This window comes from Somniosus microcephalus, chromosome 4 (genome assembly GCF_052327205.1).
Source record: "Somniosus microcephalus isolate GS21.2 chromosome 4, FLI_Smic_1.0, whole genome shotgun sequence".
NCBI classification, from domain to species: domain Eukaryota; kingdom Metazoa; phylum Chordata; class Chondrichthyes; order Squaliformes; family Somniosidae; genus Somniosus; species Somniosus microcephalus.
In genome coordinates this window covers 316,074,269-316,095,757 of record NC_140990.1, presented here as the reverse complement: position 1 = coordinate 316,095,757, position 21,489 = coordinate 316,074,269, and the positions used below count along the sequence as shown (strand labels likewise).

The 21,489-nt window shown below is 48.4% G+C and overlaps 1 protein-coding gene across 1 annotated transcript in view; it reads right to left on the bottom strand.

The window, feature by feature from the left end:
• LOC147120628 (receptor-type tyrosine-protein phosphatase-like N) overlaps positions 1-21,489 on the bottom strand; it is a 395,267-nt gene that overhangs the window by 10,377 nt on the left and 363,401 nt on the right. The window contains 5 exon segments of the mRNA XM_085986775.1: positions 5,490-5,543; positions 9,298-9,464; positions 11,940-12,059; positions 14,664-14,741; positions 17,507-17,580. Coding sequence (XP_085842901.1) covers positions 5,490-5,543; positions 9,298-9,464; positions 11,940-12,059; positions 14,664-14,741; positions 17,507-17,580 — 493 coding nt within the window.

Here is a 21,489-nt window from a genome sequence, read left to right as displayed (position 1 = left end):
TTATGAAGAAAGGTTGAGCAGGTTGGGCCTATACTCATTGGAGTTTAGAAGAATGAGAGGGGATCTTATTGAAACAAGATTCTGAGGGGGATTGACAGGGTAGATGCAGGGAGGATGTTTCCCCTCGTGGGGGAATCTAGAACTAGGGGGCATAGCTTCAGGATAAGGGCGCACCCTTTTAAATTGGAAATGAGGAGGAATTTCTTCTCTCAGAGGGTCGTGAATCTTTGGAATTCTCTACCCCAGCGAGCTGTGGAGGCGGAGTCATTGAATATATTCAAGGCAGAGACTGACAGATATTTGAGCTACAAGGGAGTTGAGGGTTATGGGGAGCGGGCAGGGAAGTGGAGTTGAGGCCAAGATCAGATCAGCCATGATCTTATTGAATGGCGGAGCAGGCTCGAGGGGCCGATTGGCCGACTCCTGCTCCTGTTTCTTATGTTCTTAAGTGGTTGTTGTTGTAAAAAGAGACTGGAGATAGGAAATTTATCCAATCGGATAATGAAGAGCCTGCCTGCTTTCCAATTGGCCGTGGGAAGGTGGGTGGGGGTGGGGGCGCGCGGATGGAAGTGTCGGGCGACCAATGGTGGGGGGGCCAATGGCGGTCATGTGACGAGACCTCCGGGAATACGCCCAGCCAGAGTTGGCAACCCTTACTGTCAGGCAGGAGATGTGCGAAAGTTGGATGTACCGCTCTGCCGGGGGGGGGGGGGTGGTTGAAGCAAGCCTGACCCAACGGCCCGAATCAGCTGCAGAAGAGGGGCAGGTGGGGTCACAATCCACTTTAAAAAAAAAACCAAAAACAGGCACTCATCCACGGCAGTGCGACCTACTATTTTATCAGGCCCAAGGCCACGGCAGTGAACCGAGCTCACCACAGCAACGGTCAATTCGCCCAGGTCTCCACCGGAGGGCAGTCTCCTCCACTGAAAGCTCAAGTCCAGTTATTGCAATCAGGGCAAGGATTCAGCTGATGCTCATTGAGTTTACGAAACAATCTTGCTTGGTTTGCTAGCCAGTGACCCGCACCACGCTGCGACTGTATTGTACTGTACTCTCCTTTTGAAAAATTATTTCTAAATTTAAGATAATTGGCACAAAAAAAAGCCAGAGGGGAGACGAGGAGACATAATCTCTTACGCGGCGAGTTTTTGTGATCTGGAACGCGCTGCCTGAAAGGGCGGTGGAAGCAGATTCAATAGTAACTTTCAAAAGGGAATTGAATAAATACTTGAAGGGGAAAAATGTGCAGCGCTCTGGGGAAAGAGCGGGGGGGGGTGGGGGGGGGATTGGAAATAATTGGAGAGCTCTTTCAAAGAGCCGGCACAGGCATGATGGGCCGAATGGCCTCCTGCCGTGCTGTGTGATATATTTTGTAGTTTGGGTTCGGATCAAATGTAGACGGTACAGAAAATCAGACAGAACGCACCGTGTAATGATCAGATGGAACGTGAGACAAGGCCCTCTGCCCCAGACACGGTCACCCTCTCTGTGAGACTCTCATGCATCTAATTGAGGTTTTTAAGTTGATTAAAGGAGTTAATAGGGTGGATGGAGAGAAACTATTTCCTCTGGTGGGGGGAGTCCAGAACAAGGGGCGTAACCTTAAATTTAGAGCCAGGCCGTTCAGGGGTGATGTCAGGAAGCACTTCTTCACACAAAGGGTAGTGGAAATCTAGAACACTTTCCCCCAAATAGCTGAGGGATAATTGAAAATTTCATCACTGAGATCGATAAATTTTTTGTTGGGTAAAGGTATTAAGGGTTACGGAACCAAAGCGGGTAGATGGAGTTAAGATACAGATCAGCCATGATCTCATTGAGTGGGCGGAACAGGCTCGAGGGGCTGAATGGCCTCCTCCTGTTCCAGTAATGTTGACACCTGGGAGAGTCAAAACCCAGAGGGAAAAAAATAATCTGTGGACTATTTGAGGGAAGACGCTGGGAAATTCTTTCCTGTTAAGGTAAATAGGGAAAATCTATTGCCATTAGTGAGTCAGTCAGTAACTGGAGGGCATCAATATAAGATCATCGGCAAAATCACAAAATGAGGGTTTAGGACACCCTTCTCTACACACAGGGTTGTTACAGCTTCGAATGCTTTGCCACAAGGAATGGTTGAGGCCGAGAACATTGCGTCTTTCAAAGGAATGCTGGATCAATATCAAAGATACAGGACTATGGAGAGAGAGAGCGAGAACAGGGCAGGGCAGTGGAATTAGTCTGGGATTGATACAGGGCTATGGGGAGAGAGCGGGGCAGTGGAATTAGTCTGGGATTGATACAGGGCTATGGGGAGAGAGCGGGGCAGTGGAATTAGTCTGGGATTGATACAGGGCTATGGGGAGAGAGCGAGGCAGTGGAATTAGTCTGGGATTGATACAGGGCTATGGGGAGAGAGCGGGGCAGTGGGATTAGTTTGGGATTGATACAGGGCTATGGGGAGAGAGCGGGGCAGTGGGATTAGTTTGGGATTGATACAGAGCTATGGGGAGAGAGCGGGGCAGTGGGATTAGTTTGGGATTGATACAGGGCCATGGGGAAAGAGCGGGACAATGGGATTAGTTTGGGATTGATACATGGCTATTGGGAGAGAGCGGGGCTGTGGGATTAGTTTGGGATTGATACAGGGCTATGGGGAGAGAGCGAGGCAGTGGGATTAGTTTGGGATTGATACAGGGCTATGGGGAGAGAGTGGGGCAGTGGGATTAGTTTGGGATTGATACAGGACTATGGGGAGAGAATGGGGCAGTGGGATTAGCTTGGGATTGATACAGGGCTATGGGGAGAGAGCGGGGCAGTGAGATTAGCTTGGGATTGATACAGGGCTATGGGGAGAGAGCGGGGCAGTGGGATTAGTTTGGGATTGATACAGGGCTATGGGGAGAGAGCGGGGCTGTGGGATTAGTTTGGGATTGATACAGGGCTATGGGGAGAGAGCAGGGCAGTGGGATTAGTTTGGGATTGATACAGGACTATGGGGAGAGAGTGGGGCAGTGGGATTAGCTTGGGATTGATACAGGGCTATGGGGAGAGAGCGGGGCAGTGGGATTAGCTTGGGATTGATACAGGGCTATGAGAAGAGAGAGCAGGGCAGTGGGATTAGTTTGGGGTTGATACAGGGCTATGGGGAGAGAGCGGGACAATGGGATTAGTTTGGGATTGATACAGGGCTATGGGGAGAGAGCGGGGCAGTGGGATTAGTTTGGGATTGATACAGGGCTATGGGGAGAGAGCGGGGCAGTGGGATTAGTTTGGGATTGATACAGGGCTATGGGGAGAGAGCGGGGCAGTGGGATTAGTTTGGGATTGATACAGGGCTATGGGGAGAGAGCGGGGCAGTGGGATTAGCTTGGGATTGATACAGGGCTATGGGGAGAGAGCGGGGCAGTGGGATTAGTTTGGGATTGATACAGGGCTATGGGGAGAGAGCGGGGCAGTGGGATTAGCTTGGGATTGATACAGGGCTATGGGGAGAGAGCGGGGCAGTGGGATTAGTTTGGGATTGATACAGGGCTATGGGGAGAGAGCGGGGCAGTGGGATTAGTTTGGGATTGATACAGAGCTATGGGGAGAGAGCGGGGCAGTGGGATTAGCTTGGGATTGATGCAGGGCCATGGGGAGAGAGCGGGGCAGTGGGATTAGCTTGGGATTGATACAGGGCCATGGGGAGAGAGCGGGGCAGTGGGATTAGCTTGGGATTGATACAGGGCTATGGGGAGAGAGCGGGGCAGTGGGGTTAGTTTGGGATTGATACAGGGCTATGGGGAGAGAGCGGGGCAGTGGGATTAGTTTGGGATTGATACAGGACTATGGGGAGAGAGCGGGGCAGTGGGATTAGCTTGGGATTGATACAGGGCTATGGGGAGAGAGCGGGGCAGTGTGATTAGTTTGGGATTGATACAGGGCTATGGGGAGAGAGCGGGGCAGTGGGATTAGTTTGGGATTGATACAGGGCTATGGGGAGAGAGTGGGACAGTGGGATTAGTTTGGGATTGATACAGGGCTATGGGGAGAGAGCGGGGCAGTGGGATTAGCTTGGGATTGATACAGGGCCATGGGGAGAGAGTGGGACAGTGGGATTAGTTTGGGATTGATACAGGGCCATGGGGAGAGAGCGGGGCAGTGGGATTAGTTTGGGATTGATACAGGGCTATGGGGAGAGAGCGGGGCAGTGGGATTAGCTTGGGATTGATACAGGACTATGGGGAGAGAGCGGGGCAGTGGGATTAGCTTGGGATTGATACAGGGCCATGGGGAGAAAGCAGGGCAGTGGGAGTAGTACAGGCCTAGGGTATGGGGCAATGGGGACAGGACTAAATAGAATGGTGTTTGAGAGAGCCAGCACGGCCACCATGGACCACTGCTACACCAGGTCCGGACTGAGGACCAGGGATGAGAACTCCTCCCTTAGTCTCTTACCCACAACCCCTGCCCCCTTACGTTGATGGCTTTGTAAGAGTGGGCAGAGGTTCTGCCCCCAGAAGGCCTCAGCTGGAGTATTGCGTCCAATTCTGAGCACCGCACTTTAGGAAGGATGTCAAGGCCTTAGAGAGGGTGCAGAGGAGATTTACCAGAATGGTACCAGGGATGAGGGACTTCACTCACAGAGAGAGACTGGAGAAGCTGGGGTTGTTCTCTCTTAGAGCAGAGAAGGTTAAGGGGAAATTTAATACAGGTGTTCAAAATTATGAAGGGGTTTTAATATGAGTAACTAAGGAGAAACTGTTTCCAGTGGCAGGAGGGTCGGTAACCAGAGGCCACAGATTTAAGGTAATTGGCAAAAGAACCAGAGGCGACATGAGGAAACATTTTTACGCACCGAGTGGTTAGGATTTGGACTGCGCTGCCTGATGGGGCGGTGGATACAGATTCAATAGCAGTTTTCAAAAGGGGAATTGGATAAATACTTGAAGGAGAAAAAATAGCAGGGATATGGGGAAAGAGCGGGGGAGTGGGACTAACTGGATTGCTCTTTGAAAGAGCCGGCGCAGACTCGATGGGCCAAATGGCCTCTTTCTGTGCTGTACTATTCTATGATTAACTGGTGAACCAAGAATAGAATCAGGAAGGAATTAGACCACAGACATCCCAGCAGTTTGAAAGCATAAAACACACCATTAAGGATCAGTAGACACACATCAGTAAGCGCTCAGAGATCTATCTCCCTGTATAGCACTGGGGCAACTTATTACGACATACCTTGCTCCGATGACTGAGGATTGAGTTACTCATCGGGAGCCCATTCGGAACTAAGCTGAGCCAGACCAAACTCATTTCACACAGGGAGCCTTACAGCCAGCAGGCAGACCAGACTCATCCCATCGGTCTGGACATGGAACTGGGGAGCAGACAGCGTCTAGCCCCACCCAGCCCGCTTGCAAGTCCTTAGCCATAATCTTAACCGTTTCTCCGAAGGAAGCGGTGGTTAGCGTACATTCACAAAGCTGGATGGAGTCGGAGGAATCTTGCTAAAAGGACCTCCTTACCTGCAGTGAACGATTATGGGGCAGGAACGGCCTCTGTAGCACTTGTTCACCTTCCTGCAGAACAGAATGAAACACCTTACATAAGTATTTTCAGCCCAGAAACAGGCCATTCGGCCCAACAGGTCCGTGCCGGTGTTTATGCTCCACACAAACCTCCTCCCACCCCACTTCATCTCACCCCATCAGCATGTCCTTCGATTCCTTTCTCCCTCGTGTGTTAGAGGAGATCATCCGTTGCTCTGTTTACCAGAAGAAGATACCATTTAATGTAAGTACCGAGAGGGACCGAGAGGATCATCGGGCCCCTGCACTACAATCACCATGCAGCCTCTTCCAGTGAGAACCACCGCCCTCGACGTACAGTTACCCCTTAAACAGCAACTTTCAACAATTCAAAATCAGAGCAGAGAAGGTTAAGGGGAGATTTAATAGAGGTGTTCAAAATTATGAGGAGTTTTGAAAGAGTAGATAAGGAGAAAGTGTTTCCAGTGGCAGGAGGGTCGGTAACCAAAGGACACAGATTGAAGATAATCGGCAAAAGAACCAGAGGGGAGATGAGGAGAATTTTTTTTTTATGCGGCGAGTTGTTGTGATCTGGAATGCGCTGCCTGAAAGGGCGGTGGAAGCAGATTCAATAGTAACTTTCAAAAGGGAATTGGATAAATACATCAAAAGGAACAATTTGCAGGGCTACGGGGAATGAGCAGGGGGGAGTGGGACTAATTGGAGAGCTCTTTCAAAGAGCCGGCACAGGCACGATGGGCCGAATGGCCCCCTTCTGTGCTGTATCATTCTATGAAAATCAGCAAGCGAGAGTCTCTGTCCCTTCCAACCATCCACCAGGGTTCAGAGTAGGTACAATTCCACGTGCGGTACGGTGGTGTCCTGGTTATGTTAGTGGAATTAATGTGGAAGCAAGTCATCCTCGGTTCCGAGGGACTGCCTAAGAAGAAGAGATGTTAGTGGACTAAACAGAGAACATGAATTCAAATCCAACATGGCAATTTGAGAATTTGAATTAAGTTTTAATTAAATCTGGAAATAAAAATCTAGTATCAGTAACAGTGACCATGAAGCTATCAGATTGTTGTAAAAAAAAAACAATGGGTTCACCAACGTCCCTTGAGGGAAGGAAACCTGCCGTATTACCCTGGTCTGGGCCTACATGTGACTCCAGTCCCACACCAACGTGGTTGATTCTTTAAAGGCCCTCTGATGTGGCCTAGCGAGCCCCTCAGTTGTAACAATCTGCTACCAGCGGTTCAAGAAGGCGGCTCACCACCACCTTCTCAAGGGGCAACTAGGGATGGGCAATAAATGCAGGCATTGCCGGCGATGCCCACATCCCGGGAATAATAATTTAAAAAAAAGTCACTGTTGTAATGTAATTAAACGCGGCAGCCAATTTGCGCACAGCAAGCTCCCACAAACAGCAATGAGCTAAATGACCAGGTCATCTGTTTTTAATGATGTTGATTGAGGGATAAATATTGGCCCCAGGACACCGGGGAGAACTCCCCCTGCTCCTCTTCGAAATCGTGGCCGTGGGATCTTTTGCATCCACCTGAGAGAGCAGACGGAGCGGGCGGAGGGGGGGGGGGGGTGGGTGTTTCGGTTTAACGTCTCATTCGAAAGATGGCACCTCCGACAGTGCAGCACTCCCTCGCCGCTGTCAGACCAGGGAATGAGATGGCACAGAAGGAGGGGGAGGGGGGTGGGGGGGAGGAAACCTTTCTCCAACCAGTATCACAGAATCACAGAAACCCCACAGTGCAGATAGAGGCCATTTCGGCCCATCGAGCCTGCACCGACACATATCCCACCCGATCCCCGTAACCCCTACACCAACACATATCCCACCCTATCCCCGTAACCCCTACACCAACACATATCCCACCCTATCCCCGTAACCCCTACACCAACACATATCCCACCCTATCCCCGTAACCCCTACACCAACACATATCCCACCCGATCCCCGTAACCCCTACACCAACACATATCCCACCCGATCCCCGTAACCCCTACACCAACACATATCCCACCCTATCCCCGTAACCCCACGTATTTAATCCCCCTAACACTAAGGGTCAATTTATCATAGCCAATCAACCTAACCCGCACATCTTTGGACTGTGGGAGGAAACCGGAGCACCCGGAGGAAACCCACGCAAACACGGGGAGAATGTGCAAACTCCACACAGACAGTCGCCCGAGGCCGGATTTGAACCCGGGTCCCTGGCGCTGTGAGGCAACAGTGCTAACCACTATGCCACCGTGCTGCCCTGGCATCGGCATCACTCTCTCAAACTGCAACGCAACTGTGCTGGTTCAGCGAGAAGTTACCACCCGAAAAAGAGGAGGTCAGAGGGCACAAAGAGGAGAGCTGGTCCCGCCATGCTCCGAGCAGCAGTCACAGCTGCCAATGATCACTTTTGTGACTATGCAACTGGACTTGACACTACTAGCTGCAAATCACAAAAATGACACTGGGAGCCATCAGAGAGGAGTGTCGCGGAGGCAGGCATCGCGGGGTTAATAAAACGCTGGTTAAAGAGGGAGGAAGAGGAGGTTATAGCCACACAGCAGCTCGCACCAGCCGCCCGGAGTCTAAACTCCTGGCTGGTAACACGCAAGCAGGTTAGTTCCTCATCACATGGATCCAATTCTTACTCAGCAAGGGAGCCACGGTAACAGGCAGCAATCAGTAAAGCAGAAGCAATCAGGCAGTTTGCCAGACATCAGTAATCATCGATGTGTTGTCAGCACGGTTCAAGGCTTTTTGGTATGAGTGCTTTTTTGTGCTAATCCAGGAGAGAGACATATATCTGGGGAATGGACCTCCTTCCCATTGTGGGCAGCCGAGGTACAGCACGGGTTACATACAGAGTAAAGCTCCCTCTACACTGTCCCATCAAACACTCCCAGGGCAGGTACAGCACGGGTTAGATACAGAGTAAATCTCCCTCTACACTGTCCCATCAAACACTCCCAGGGCTGGTACAGCACGGGTTAGATACAGAGTAAAGCTCCCTCTACACTGTCCCATCAAACACTCCCAGGGCAGGTACAGCACGGGTTAGATACAGAGTAAATCTCCCTCTACACTGTCCCATCAAACACTCCCAGGGCAGGTACAGCACGGGTTAGATACAGAGTAAATCTCCCTCTACACTGTCCCATCAAACACTCCCAGGGCAGGTACAGCACAGGTCAGATACAGAGTAAAGCTCCCTCTACACTGTCCCATCAAACATTCCCAGGGCAGGTACAGCATGGGTTAGATACAGAGTAAAGCTCCCTCTACACTGTCCCATCAAACACTCCAGGGCAGGTGCAGCACGGGTTAGATACAGAGTAAAGCTCCCTCTACATTGTGCCGTCAAACACTCCCAGGGCAGGTACAGCATGGGTTAGATACAGAGTAACGCTCCCTCTACACTGTCCCATGAAACACTCCCAGGTACGGTACAGCACGGGTTAGATACAGAGTAAAGCTCCCTCTACACTGTCCCATGAAACACTCCCAGGGCAGGTACAGCACGGGGTTAGATACAGAGTAAAGCTCCCTCTACACTGTCCCATCAAACACTCCCAGGGCTGGTACAGCACGGGTTAGATACAGAGTAAAGCTCCCTCTACACTGTCCCATCAAACACTCCCAGGGCAGGTACAGCACTGGTTAGATACAGAGCAAATCTCCCTCTACACTCTCTGAACAGCCTTCCTCAGCATTTTTGCATTGCATCGAATCGCAGAAATTCCGAGACCTCATGTCCGCCTCACACCCCTCCCCCATTCTCCATACCTGCGGAAGTCCAGCAGTGGTCGGGTGGAGGATGGGATGCCCTCTGCTGGCCAGCTGAGGAAGTGAAACTGGGTGAGAGTCCGCGTCTCCTGGGACTGCAGGTTCTTCAGGTAGAAGCTGCGCACCAGGAAATCCTCGCACCAGATGTGCTCGGAGACCAGGTTGACCTGTGGAAGCAGCAGGAAAGGGTTATGTATGTACATCGCACGAATCATTCCCTCCACCGTAAACTCCTATTTAAAGGAAAAAAGATTCACTGCCGGATTCCCCAATGGTTCAGTGAGGTTGGTCAGTGAAAGAAAGACTTGCATTTCTATAGCGCCTTTCACGACCACCGGACGTCCCAAAGCATTTTACATCCAATTAAGTATTTTTGAAGCAAAAAAGAAAATACTGCAGATGCTGGAAAGCTGAAATAAAAACAGAAAATGCTGGAGATACTCAGCAGGTCAGGCAGCATCTGTGAAGAGAGAAACAGAGTTAACGTTTCAGGTCGATGACCAGGTCAGGTTCTGACGAAAGGTCATCAACCTGAAAACGTTAACTCTGTTTCTCTCTTCACAGATGCTGCCTGGCCTGCTGAGTATCTCCAGCATTTTCTGTTTTTATTTAAGTGTTTTTGGAAGTGTCGTCACTGTTGTAATGTAGGAAACGCGGCAGCCAATTTGCGCACAGCAAGCTCGCACAAAACAGCAACGTGACAATGACCAGATAATCGTTTTTTTAGTGATGTTGGTTGAGGGACAAATATTGGCCCAGGACATCGGGGATAATTCCCTTGCTGTTCTTCAAAATAGTGCCGTGGGATCTTTTACGTCCACCTGAGAGGGCAGACGGGACCTCGATTTAACATCTCATCCGAAAGACGGCCCCTCCGGTAGTGCAGTGCTCCCTCAGCAAGGCCCCGGGAGTGTCGGCCTGGATATTTGTGCTCAAGTCTCTGAAGCGGGACTTGAACCCACAACCTTCTGACTCAGAGGCGGGGGTGCTGCCCACTGAGCCACAGCTGACACTTCAAGGTCAGTTGGGAGTACATGCATGATACAATTGGCCTCAGTACCCTTGAACTGGGGGGGGGGGGGAGGGGTTATAAAAGGCTCAAACATGATGCCACACATGGTGGAACAGCCCACCGACACTTATCACCAAGGTTCGCCCGTAAACTATGGGCACTTGGGTGCGGTGTGAATCGGCAATTGGCACCTGTGGAACTGCAAAACAATAAAGGAGTCAGCTCCATCGGGATAGGACCAGGAAAAGATAGGTGAAAACCAACGTTCCCGCTAAGCCGCACGGCCCCGCGGATGTCTGGAGGTCCCGCACAGGCTGCTCACCGGCTTTTCAACGGAAGTAACCGCGCATGTGAGAGAAATTGAAAGGGCCCACACATGAGAGAAATTGAAAGGGCCCACGCATGTGTGAGAAATTGAAAGGGCCCACACATGAGAGAAATTGAAAGGGCCCACGCATGTGTGAGAAATTGAAAGGGCCCACGCACCAAAAAAAAAAAATCGCAGGGAACACTGGTGACAACATGGCTGAAATAAATCCTGGGGGGAGTGTGATGGGGCGGGTATCGGTAAGATTGAGCCCCCGGCTGACACAGACACAGAAGAGTTGGGAAGGCAATCAGTTCCACGGGCCCACTATTCTCTGGGTAAAGACATCCACGCAATCTGGTCCCGTCATTTATTTTCTTAGCCTAATTGTTGGTCTTCTCCTGCGCTTACATTACATTGGTGTCAAAAACAGGAAGGCAGATTATTATCTGAACGGCAATAGATTGGGAAAAGGGGAAGTGCAATGAGACCTGGGTGTCCTTGTGCACCAGTCGCTGAAGGTAAGCATGCAGGTGCAGCAGGCGGTTAAGAAGGCAAATGGTATGTTGGCCTTTGTAGCGAGAGGATTTGAGTACAGGAACAAGGAATCTTGCTGCAGTTGTACAGGACCTTGGTGAGACCACACCTTGAATATTGTGTGCAGTTTTGGTCGCCTTATCGGAGGAAGGATGTTCTTGCAATGGAGGGAGTGCAGCGAAGATTCACCAGACTGATACCTGGGATGGCAGGAATGACGTATGAAGAGAGATTGGGTCGATTGGGCTTATATTCGCTAGAGTTTAGAAGAATGAGAGGGGATCTCATTGAAACCTATAAAATTCTAACAGGACTGGACAGACTAGATGCAGGAAGGATGTTCCCGATGGCGGGGAGTCCAGAACCAGGGATCACAGTCTAAGGATAAGGGGTAAGCCATTTAGGACAGAGATGAGGAGGAATTTCTTCACCCAGAGAGTGGTGAACCTATGGAATTCTCTACCACAGAAGGCAGCTGAGGCCAATTCATTAAATATATTCAAGAAGGAGTTAGATATATTTCTTAAGGCTAAAGGGATCAAGGGATATGGGGAGAAGGCAGGGACAGGGTACTGAATTTGGATGATCAGCCATGATCTCATTGAATGGCGGAGCAGGCTCGAGAGGCCGAATGGCCTACTCCTGCTCCTATCTTCTATGTTTCTATGTTTCTATCCTACACAATGTGCTCCCCTCATTATCCTACACAATGCGCTACCAACATTCGAAAGATTAGCGCCATGCACCGCGCTTCCCGCCCGTTCTCCTACACAATGCCCAACCTACCTCGTAGATGTGGTAGAGAGATGAGCCCTCATCCGGCCAGTAGCGGTCACAATGCTTAACGCTATCCTCCACCAGTGGGGTAAGCATGACAATCACGGTGCAGCCATTCTCCCAGACCATCTGTAACAGGACACAGTGTGACGTCAAAGGGATGGAATTACCCTCAGGCTCCTCTCCGCTGAGAGAGCCAAAGTAAGACGGAGCAGAGTTTATTGAGCACCTTATCGCTATATAATTGATTATTATGTAGGCAAACACAGCAGCCAAGTTGGAAAGCTTAACACCTAATTAATTAATTAATTAATGCCTCCACTTTGTGTGTCCCAGCAGTTGGAGGGGAAGAACACACATGAGCCAACCTTGGCTCAGGGGGCAGCACCCTCACCTCTGAGCCAGAAGGTTGTGGGTTCAAGACCCACTCCAGAGACTTGAGCACAAAATCCAGGCCGACACTGCCAGTGCAGTGCCGAGGGAGTGCTACACTGTCAGAGGTGCCGTCTTTTAGATGAGATGTTAAACCGAGGCCCCATCTGCCCTCTCAGGTGGACATAAAAGATCCCACGGCCACTATTTTAAAGAAGAGCAGGGGAGTTCTCCCCAGTGTCCGGGGCCAATATTTATCCCTTACCCAACATCACTAAGAACAGATTATCTGGTTATTATCACATTGCTGACTGTGGGATCTTGCTGTGTATAAATTGCCCACTGCGTTTCCTACATCACAACATTGACAACACTTCATTGGCTGCAAAGCATTTTGGGACGTCCTAAAGATATGAAAGGTGTTGTATAAATGTCAGTCTTTCTTTCTTCACATACAATGAAGCTTTTGCAAATTTTTCCCCTTCAAGTATTTATCCAATTCTCCTTTTGAAAGTTACTATTGAATCTGCTTCCACTGCCCTTTCAGGCAGCGCATTCCAGATCACAACAACTCGCTGAGTTTAAAAAAAAAAATTCTCCTCATCTCTCCCCCCGGTTCTTCCCACACTGTGATGCTGGGAACCAAAGTGAAATGGTTCTCATTTTGCCATGCTGAAAATATTGTTAATGAAAAACCCTTTCTAGCCTCAGTTTTCTTGGCCTTTCCAACTCCCGCCTGGCTAAGAGGGCGGGGAGATGACTGTTGGACATCCTGGAGAGAAGTATGTTGGACATCTTGAGGAGTTAAGGTTTAACCGTCGAACTTCTTTGTATCTTGGATTAACAGGCCTTCCAGTATAACTTTGAAGTGTTGTAAAAGGAATGCATTGCTTGTTTCCTGATCTGTAAAGAGCTCGTGTAAGGGACTGTGTGTTAGTAATGACTTCACCCATGAGTGGTTACTGTTTAGTTTTAAAGGTAATAAAATGTAACTTTAGTTTTAGAGTAATAAATATGGGTAGGAAGAATCCATTAGCTACAGATAGCAGCTGGTGAAGTTTTAACTTCAAAGATGTAACTATTACATCAGGAAGTCTCATGTAGGGGAAGTAGTTCTGAAGTAAACATCTGCCAACTGTTTACATGAACAACAGAAAATGCTGGAAATACTCAGCAGGCCAGGTAGCATCCGTGGAGAGAGAAACAGAGTTAACGCTTCAGGTCTGGGGCCCTTCATCAGAACTGGAAAAAGCTGGAAATGTAACAGATATTAAGCAGGAGCAGAGACAGGGGGTGGGGGGGGGGGCGGGGGGGTTAGGAGGGGAGGAAGGAATTGAAAGAACATACTGTGAAAATGTTGCAAATGGGAATGGCAAAATCATACAGCATGAAAAATGGGGGCAGGGATTATTATCTGAAATTGTTGTACTCGATGTTGAGTCCGGAAGGCTGTAACGTGCCCAATCGAAAGATGAGGTGCTGTTCCTCGAGCTTACGTTGAGCTTCATTAGAACAATGTAATAGGCCGAGGACAGAGAGATCAGAGTGGGAGTGAAGTGGTGAATTAAAGTGACAGGTGACCGGAAGCTCAGGGTCACCCTTACGGACTGAACGGAGGTGTTCCGCAAAGCGGTCGCCCAATCTGCGTTTGGTCTCCTCAATGTAGAGGAGACCGCATCGTGAGCAGCGAGTACAGTATACTAGATTGCAAGAAGTACAAGTAAATCGCTGTTTCACCTGGAAGGGATGTTTGGGGCCCTGGACAGTGGGGAGGGTGGAGGTAAAAGGGCATGTGTTGCATGTGTTTACATGAATAGTCTGTTTTCAAAGGATTTAGGAATAGATATGTCCTACGGTCTTATTTATGACATTTTCCTTTGATATAGTCAAAATATATATATAGTGTATAAAGGAGCATGTTTTGCAACAGTATTGCGAGTGCTCAAAAGATACAGAAACCGAAAAAGTCACTTTCTCTATATAGTTAAAGGCCCTTCACCCATTACTGTGCATCAATGAAGTCTGTTCCGTATATTCCACTAGAGTCTCATGCTTATTCGAAATGTGTTGTGAACCAGGGGAGAAAGGAGCTTGACTGCTAACAATGAACTGCTCCCACATTTCTACTAGGAGGCATCTAGTGTCAAATCTCTCAGATTTTCCCTCCCTTCCCGCAGGGGAAAGTGCCTGTACTGCACATGGAATCCTTCCCTTCCCTCTCCTCTCCCCTCAGTTGGACAGGGACAGTACAGTGTGTTTAGAGTCTGCATTACTCCCGTCTTGTCCAGCAGGAATCGGGCTCTACGCGTTGATTTTGTCACTAGCCAGTAAAGTCTATCGTAGCGCTAGGCTGGCACTCACCTGCCAGAAGTCGGAGATGGTGTGCGAGAGGGGTCCTTGAGTGGCAATGTAGGCTGGCATTCGGGGGTCATGGTCAATCTGCAAGGGAAATAAACACGGACAGTCCGGAGAGAAACGGTGCAAGAAAAAAAAAACTGCAGCGCTCAGACTTTACTCGATCTGTCATTTGTCTGATTCTCGCGTCTCGGCTGCATCAGTCACGCCGCAGGTGTCATACTGTCGGCGGCACATTGCAGCCATCACGCTGCAGCCTCACACTGCGGCCGGTCACGCTGCGGCCAGTCACGCTTTGTTACAGCTATATAGAAAATCACACACTTTGAAAAACTATCATAAAGAAAAAAGAAAGACAGTGATTACGCGTTGCCTCCTTCTGACCTTGGTGAGGAGCCAGGGGTTTTACTACCAGCTGCCAATCCCAAGAGAAGCAATCAATTTAATTGACTTCAGCACCAATTTACAGCAATTAGACTTCTGTGGCCTTGAGGCCAAATCACATACAGGCTCCACTTTACCAGCAGGACAATACATTCTGCATCACATGGTATAACATTCCCATCTTCATAAAACAGTGTGTCGTCTGCTACAGAAAATCCACCAGTGTTAAGTAAATAATACATCTCCTCATCCCTTTAAAATACTGATTAGCATTGAACCAATTAAAGGGAGCACTGGCCTGTTGTAATGAGCTCCACTATTTGAGCTTAAAGTATTGCGGAGAACTTCTGGAGAACAAAATACCTGCCTTCAACGCAGACTTGTCAAGACTGAAATCTGAAATAAAAACAGAAAATGCTGGAGATACTCAGCAGGTCAGGCAGCATCTGTGAAGAGAGAAACAGAGTTAACGTTTCAGGTCGATGACCTTTCGTCAGAACTGGAAAAAAAGCAGGAAATGGAACAGATTTTTAAGCAAGTGTAGGGGTTGGGAAAGGGAGGGGGGAGGGGATGAAAGAACAAAAGGGAAGGTCTGTGATAGGCTGGAAGGCAGGAGAGGTTAAGAGACAAAAGGGATGATGGTGCAAGGCAAAAGGAGATGGTAATGGGACAGGTTAAGAAACAACCTGACATGAATCTTGTCATTCATGTGGAAATGACTTATGAAGTAATACTGGGCGGCCTGCTGGTGGCGCTGTCCAGGGAGAGTATAAATACTTGGGCATGGGCCCAGCTTGCTCAGGACATTCTTTAACAGGAACTAGTGAAGGACACAACTGGATCTCCATGTTGAAAAACAGTTGATTAAAGCCTTGTTTAATACTCAGACCAAGTGCCTAGTAGTTTTCTTATGTCACAACCTGTCCCATTACCATCTCCTTTTGCCTTGAATATCTCTTAATGTCTTGCTTAAAAATCTGTTCCATTTCCTGCTTTTTTCCAGTTCTGGCGAAAGGTCATCGACCTGAAACGTTAACTCTGTTTCTCTCTTCACAGATGCTGCCTGACCTGCCGAGTATCTCCAGCATTTTCTGTTTTTATTTCAGATTTCCAGCATCCGCAGTATTTTCTTTCTGTAAAGACTGAAATCTAATGGGTTTATTGATTGAAACCTGTGACGAACTCTCCTCTCCTTTTCGGTTGCACAGCTCCTAACTCTCTGTAAAGCTCCATTCTGTCCAGTATCTGAATCCTGCTCCCATATCTGGGGAGCTTCCTCTTGCTCGACGGATTGGATAGTACAGCACAGAAGGCGGCCATTCGGCCCATCGAGTCTGCGCTGGCTCTTTCGAAGAGCAATCCAGTTAGTCCCACTGCCCCTGCTCTTTCCCCCATATCCCTGCAATTTTTTTTTCCTTCAAGTATTTATCCAATTCCCTTTTGAAGGCTACTATTGAATCTGTATCCACCGCCCTATCAGGCAGCGCATTCCAAATCCTAACCACTCGTTGTGTAAAAAAGATTTTCCTCATGTCGCCTCTGGTTCTTTTGCCAATCACCTTAAATCTGTGTCCTCTGGTTATCGACCCTTCAGCCATTGGAAACAGTTCCTCCATATTTACTCTATTTAAACCCTTTATGATTTTGAACACCTCTATCAAATCTCCTCTTAACCTTCTCTGCTCCAAGGAGAACAACCCCAGCCTCTCCACGTTACCCTAATCCCTGGATTGTGATCCCTTCCTCAGCTCTGCGCTCTGCACTCTTAAGTCACAGTCTTTCTTTATTTTATTAATGCAGTGGCCAGTGCTTCCCTGGAACTTTGCCCTTGTTCTTTCTACGCTCCAAATATATTGTTACCCCCCCGCCACACCCGTCGCGCTAGAGGCTCCCAACTTTGGTCGGACATATTCCTGGAGGTTCCATCACGTGACGCACGGCTCCAATCGTCGCACCACCCCCACCTGCGCACACTCCCGCCATTGGTTGCCCAACATGCCCATCCTTGCAGCGCCCCGCCTTCCCACGGCCAATCAGAAAGCAAATAGACTCTTCGTTACCCGATTGTGTGACTCTTGCCCGTCAGTCAAACGGCCTTTTGTTTCCCTGTTTCCAATATTTTTATAACTAGTCAACAAAAATGTTCAAAGAACATTTTTAAAAAACCATAATAACGCCCCTATGATTATTTTTCTCCCGGTTTTTTTTTGCTGGCGGCAGTATCCTGCTGATTAATTCCTGGATCCTCCCGGCCAACCCTGGAGAGTTGGCAAGTGGCAACCCCTACATCCCTCTCACCACGCACAGGCGTTTATAAACCTGAGCGTTGTGTCGTCCAGTTTCTCAATCAAGCCTCAATTTCTCTCCTACTTTAATTGATCAACCTCGCTGCTGGCCAAGGTGCTATGGCCTTTGACCCTTCACCTCGGATTCCCGACGGTTTAAATAAACACACGCTGACTTACGATCGGGCTGGCATTGATGTAGTCCGTCCTGGATGGGTTGACCTCTGCTTTCAATATCATGCGGTTATGGTCATCTACAACAGAAATACCAGAATCAGCTCGGCCTTGCCTGGGACCCACCGTGAACCCACGCCTCTTTGTTTTCTTTTCATGCGTCCCGTTGTTTATTTTTTTACTCCTGATTCCACCCTCGATCGCAAGCGCGTCGGTCACCAATCAACTCCGCTGGCACCCTCCTCACACTCATAGGAACATAGAAGATAGTAGCAGGAGTCGGCCATTCGGCCCCTCGAGCCTGCTCCGCCATTCAATGAGATCATGGCTGATCATCCAAATTCAGTACCCTGTCCCTGCCTTCTCTCCATATCCCTTGATCCCTTTAGCCTTAAGAAATATATCTAACTCCTTCTTGAATATATTTAATGAATTGGCCTCTACTGCCTTCTGTGGTAGAGAATTCCACAGGTTCACCACTCTCTGGGTGAAGAAATTCCTCATTTCTGTCCTAAATGGCTTACCCCTTATCCTTGGACTGTGACCCCTGGTTCTGGACTCCCCCGCCATCGGGAACAACCTTCCTGCATCTAGTCTGTCCAGTCCTGTCAGAATTTTAGAAGTTTCAATGAGATCCCCTCTCTTTCTTCCAAACTCCAGCGAGTATAAGCCCAATCGACCCAATCTCTCCTCATACGTCATTCCTGCCATCCCAGGTATCAGCCTGGTGAATCTTCGCTGCACTCCTTCCATGGCAAGAACATCCTTCCTCAGATAAGGTGACCAAAACTGCACACAATACTCAAGATGTGGTCTCACCAAGGCCCTGTACAACTGCAGCAAGACATCCTTGTTCCTGTACACAAACCCTCTCGCTACGAAGGCCAACATACCATTTGCCTTCTTAACCACCTGCTGCACCTGCATGCTTACCTTCAGCGACTGGTGCACAAGGACACCCAGGTCTCGTTGCACTTCCCCTTCTCCCAATCTATTGCCATTCAGATAATAATCTGCCTTCCTGTTTTTGCCACCAAAGTGGATAACCTCGCATTTATCCACGTTATATTGCACCTGCCTGCCATTGCATCTCCCGGAAGGGGGCTTCTCGCCGACCAACTCGTAGGAACAGGAGGCGGCCATTCAGCCCCTCGAGCCTGTCCCGCCAATCAATGAGATCATGGCTGATCTCCATCCCAACTCCATCCATCCACCCGCCTTGCTTCCACATCCCTGAATAGCCTTGGCCAGAAAAAAAATAATCTAGCGATCTCAGATTTAAAATGATTAATTGAGCTGGCATCTACTGCTTGGTGTGGGAAAGAGTTCCACACGTCTACCACCCTTTGTGGGAAGAAGTGTTTCCTAATTTCTCTCCGGAGTGGCCTGGCTCTGATTTTAAGGTTATGCCCCACCTTGTCCTAGACTCCCCCACCAGCGGAAAACGTTTCTCTCTAGCTACCCTATCAATTCCTTCCAAAATCCTAAAAACCGCGACCCAATCACCCCCTGCTGTTTTCAGAATGAATATTGTTATCCCAGCGCGGTGTGCCTGGATGGTAGCAATGGTTTAGCGACCCCAGGTCAGGAAGGATAACAGCTTCAGTGGCCGCTCCGTATATCCCAGGACAGCTCATTAACATAACTCATTGTCCGACTAGCTTCAGAATGGTGACTGTAAGGTAGACCTTAAACTTTCCTGAACTCACTTTAGCTTAAATAGAATAAATGTAAATACTTTCTACAGCGCCTTTCAGGACGTTCCAAAGCGCTTTACAGCCAATGAAGTGCTTTTAGAAGTATAGTCACTGTTGTAATGTAGGAAATGCAGCAGCCAATTTATGCATAGCAAGATCCCACAAACAGCAATCTGATAATGACCAGATAATCTGTTTTTAGTGTAGCTGGTTGAGGGATAAATATTGCCCCAGGATACCGGGGGAAGAACCCCCCTGCTCTTCTTTGAAATAGTGGCTGTGGGATCTTTTACGTCCACCTGAGAGGGCAGACGGGGGCCTCGGTTTAACGCCTCATCTGAAAGACGGCACCTCCGACAGTGCAGCACCCCCTTGGTACTGCACTGGGAGCGTCAGCCTGGATTTCTGTGCTCAAGGGCCTGGAGTAGGGATTTGAACCCACAACCTTCAGACTCAGAGGAGAGAGTGCTTCCCACTGAGCAAAGAATATCAATCACAGCCAAATCCTTTCCATGGTTGAAAATCCTGAAATGCAAAAGTTACAGAAGAGGAAAAATAAGTTGGAAAAGAAACATTGCTTCACAATGCAGTGCTTCCACGCAGCAACAGTACATTGCAGTATGATGGAGGTCGGGAATCCTGTGCATGGCTGTTACAGATTTAGGGGCTTGCCGTAGTTATTTTCTTGGGTATATCAGTGCTAACCACTCCTGTAAGCAGTCTAAGCATCTTACCTTCAGCGGTGTGCCTGTACTGCCCAGTATCTACCTATATGATAATGTAGCGTTGTATCCTCTTACGATCTGAACTCTATATTCAGGTTTTCTGTACGTGATTCTTAATCTATTTTGAGGTGGACTGAGAAAGTAAGGTGAGGCCATAAAGGAATTGTTACGCTGATTTATTTCATAGCGAGTGAACAGACAGAGCAATAGTTACGATCAGACTAACTTAGTTCAAGCTGTAGAACTCATCTTTGCATAATAATACAAAATAACGAACACACCATACTTCCCCACATCAGTGGGTCTTTTTTGCTTGACTTAAACAAAATAACTCTCAACTACTCCCCTCCATTCTAACCTCCTTACAGCCTTTGCTGGATCCGAATGACTACCTGTGCTTCATTTAAAAAAAATCTCATCCACTTCACGGCCACAAAGGAACTAGAGACTTTCCAACACAACGGGTGTGAGGTGTTATGAACTGGCAAGACAGGGCCACAAAGTGCTTATTATTTACAGTCTACGAGGAAACAGCATCAAGCTCAACTCATTAGCATTTTAACAAAATAAACTTTGTTTTAAGCATATAATTTTAAAATGCAACTCTTTTCAAATCCTCTCCGTGGAAAAGAGCTATTATTAAAAAGTCCCAAAACGTGACTGGCAATCACAAGCCCAAACACCCATGATACATCTCTCCTTTGAATTATTTGCTCTTACATCCCAATCTCCCTCGTCTCTTTCTTTTATCAACAACACCGTGCATTTATACAGCGCCACTAATGTAATAAAACTTCCCAGGGCGCTTTACAGGAGCGATGATCAGACAAAACTTGAGATCAAGCCACATAAGGAGGTATTAGGACATGCGACCAAAAGCTTGGTCAGAGAGGTGGGTTTTAAGGAGCATCTTAAAGGAGGAGAGAGAGGTAGCGAGGTGGAGAGGTTTAATGATTTGTAAAGGTGATTTTGCAGTTGGGCAGTCAGCTGGTTTTCTCAATAAATCATTAAAAAAAAAACAGAACTGCCATAGCGCGTTAGTGATTGGGCTCCTGACTGCACTGAGACTGGAGCTTGATTGGCAGAGGATCGCGGCTAAACCCTACTCCGTCTGCATGGCGACGCCAGTTATGTTACTAAATGTTCCTGTGATGTGCTTTCAAGTGCTATAATTAACTGCGTGGAGTGGCGAAAGATCTAAACTAGCGCATCAAGTCAGGGGATGAGTACATTTAGCCGGTGTCAAATAAACAAAATGGTACAATTTTAAAGGTGGTGTAGGAACAGAGAGACCTGGAGGTGTGTGTACACCAACCTTTGAAGGTGGCAGGACAAGCTGATAAGGCTGTTAAAAAGCATACGGGATCCTTGGCTATATAAACAGGCATAGAGTACAAAAGCAAAACATAAGAATCAGGAGCAGGATTGGACCATTCGGCCCCTCGAGCCTGCTCCGCCATTCAATAAGATCATGGCTGACCATCGACCTCAACTCCACTTTCCCGCCCGATCTCCATATCCCTTGATTCCCCTAGAGTCCAAAAATCTATCGCTCTCATCCTTGAAT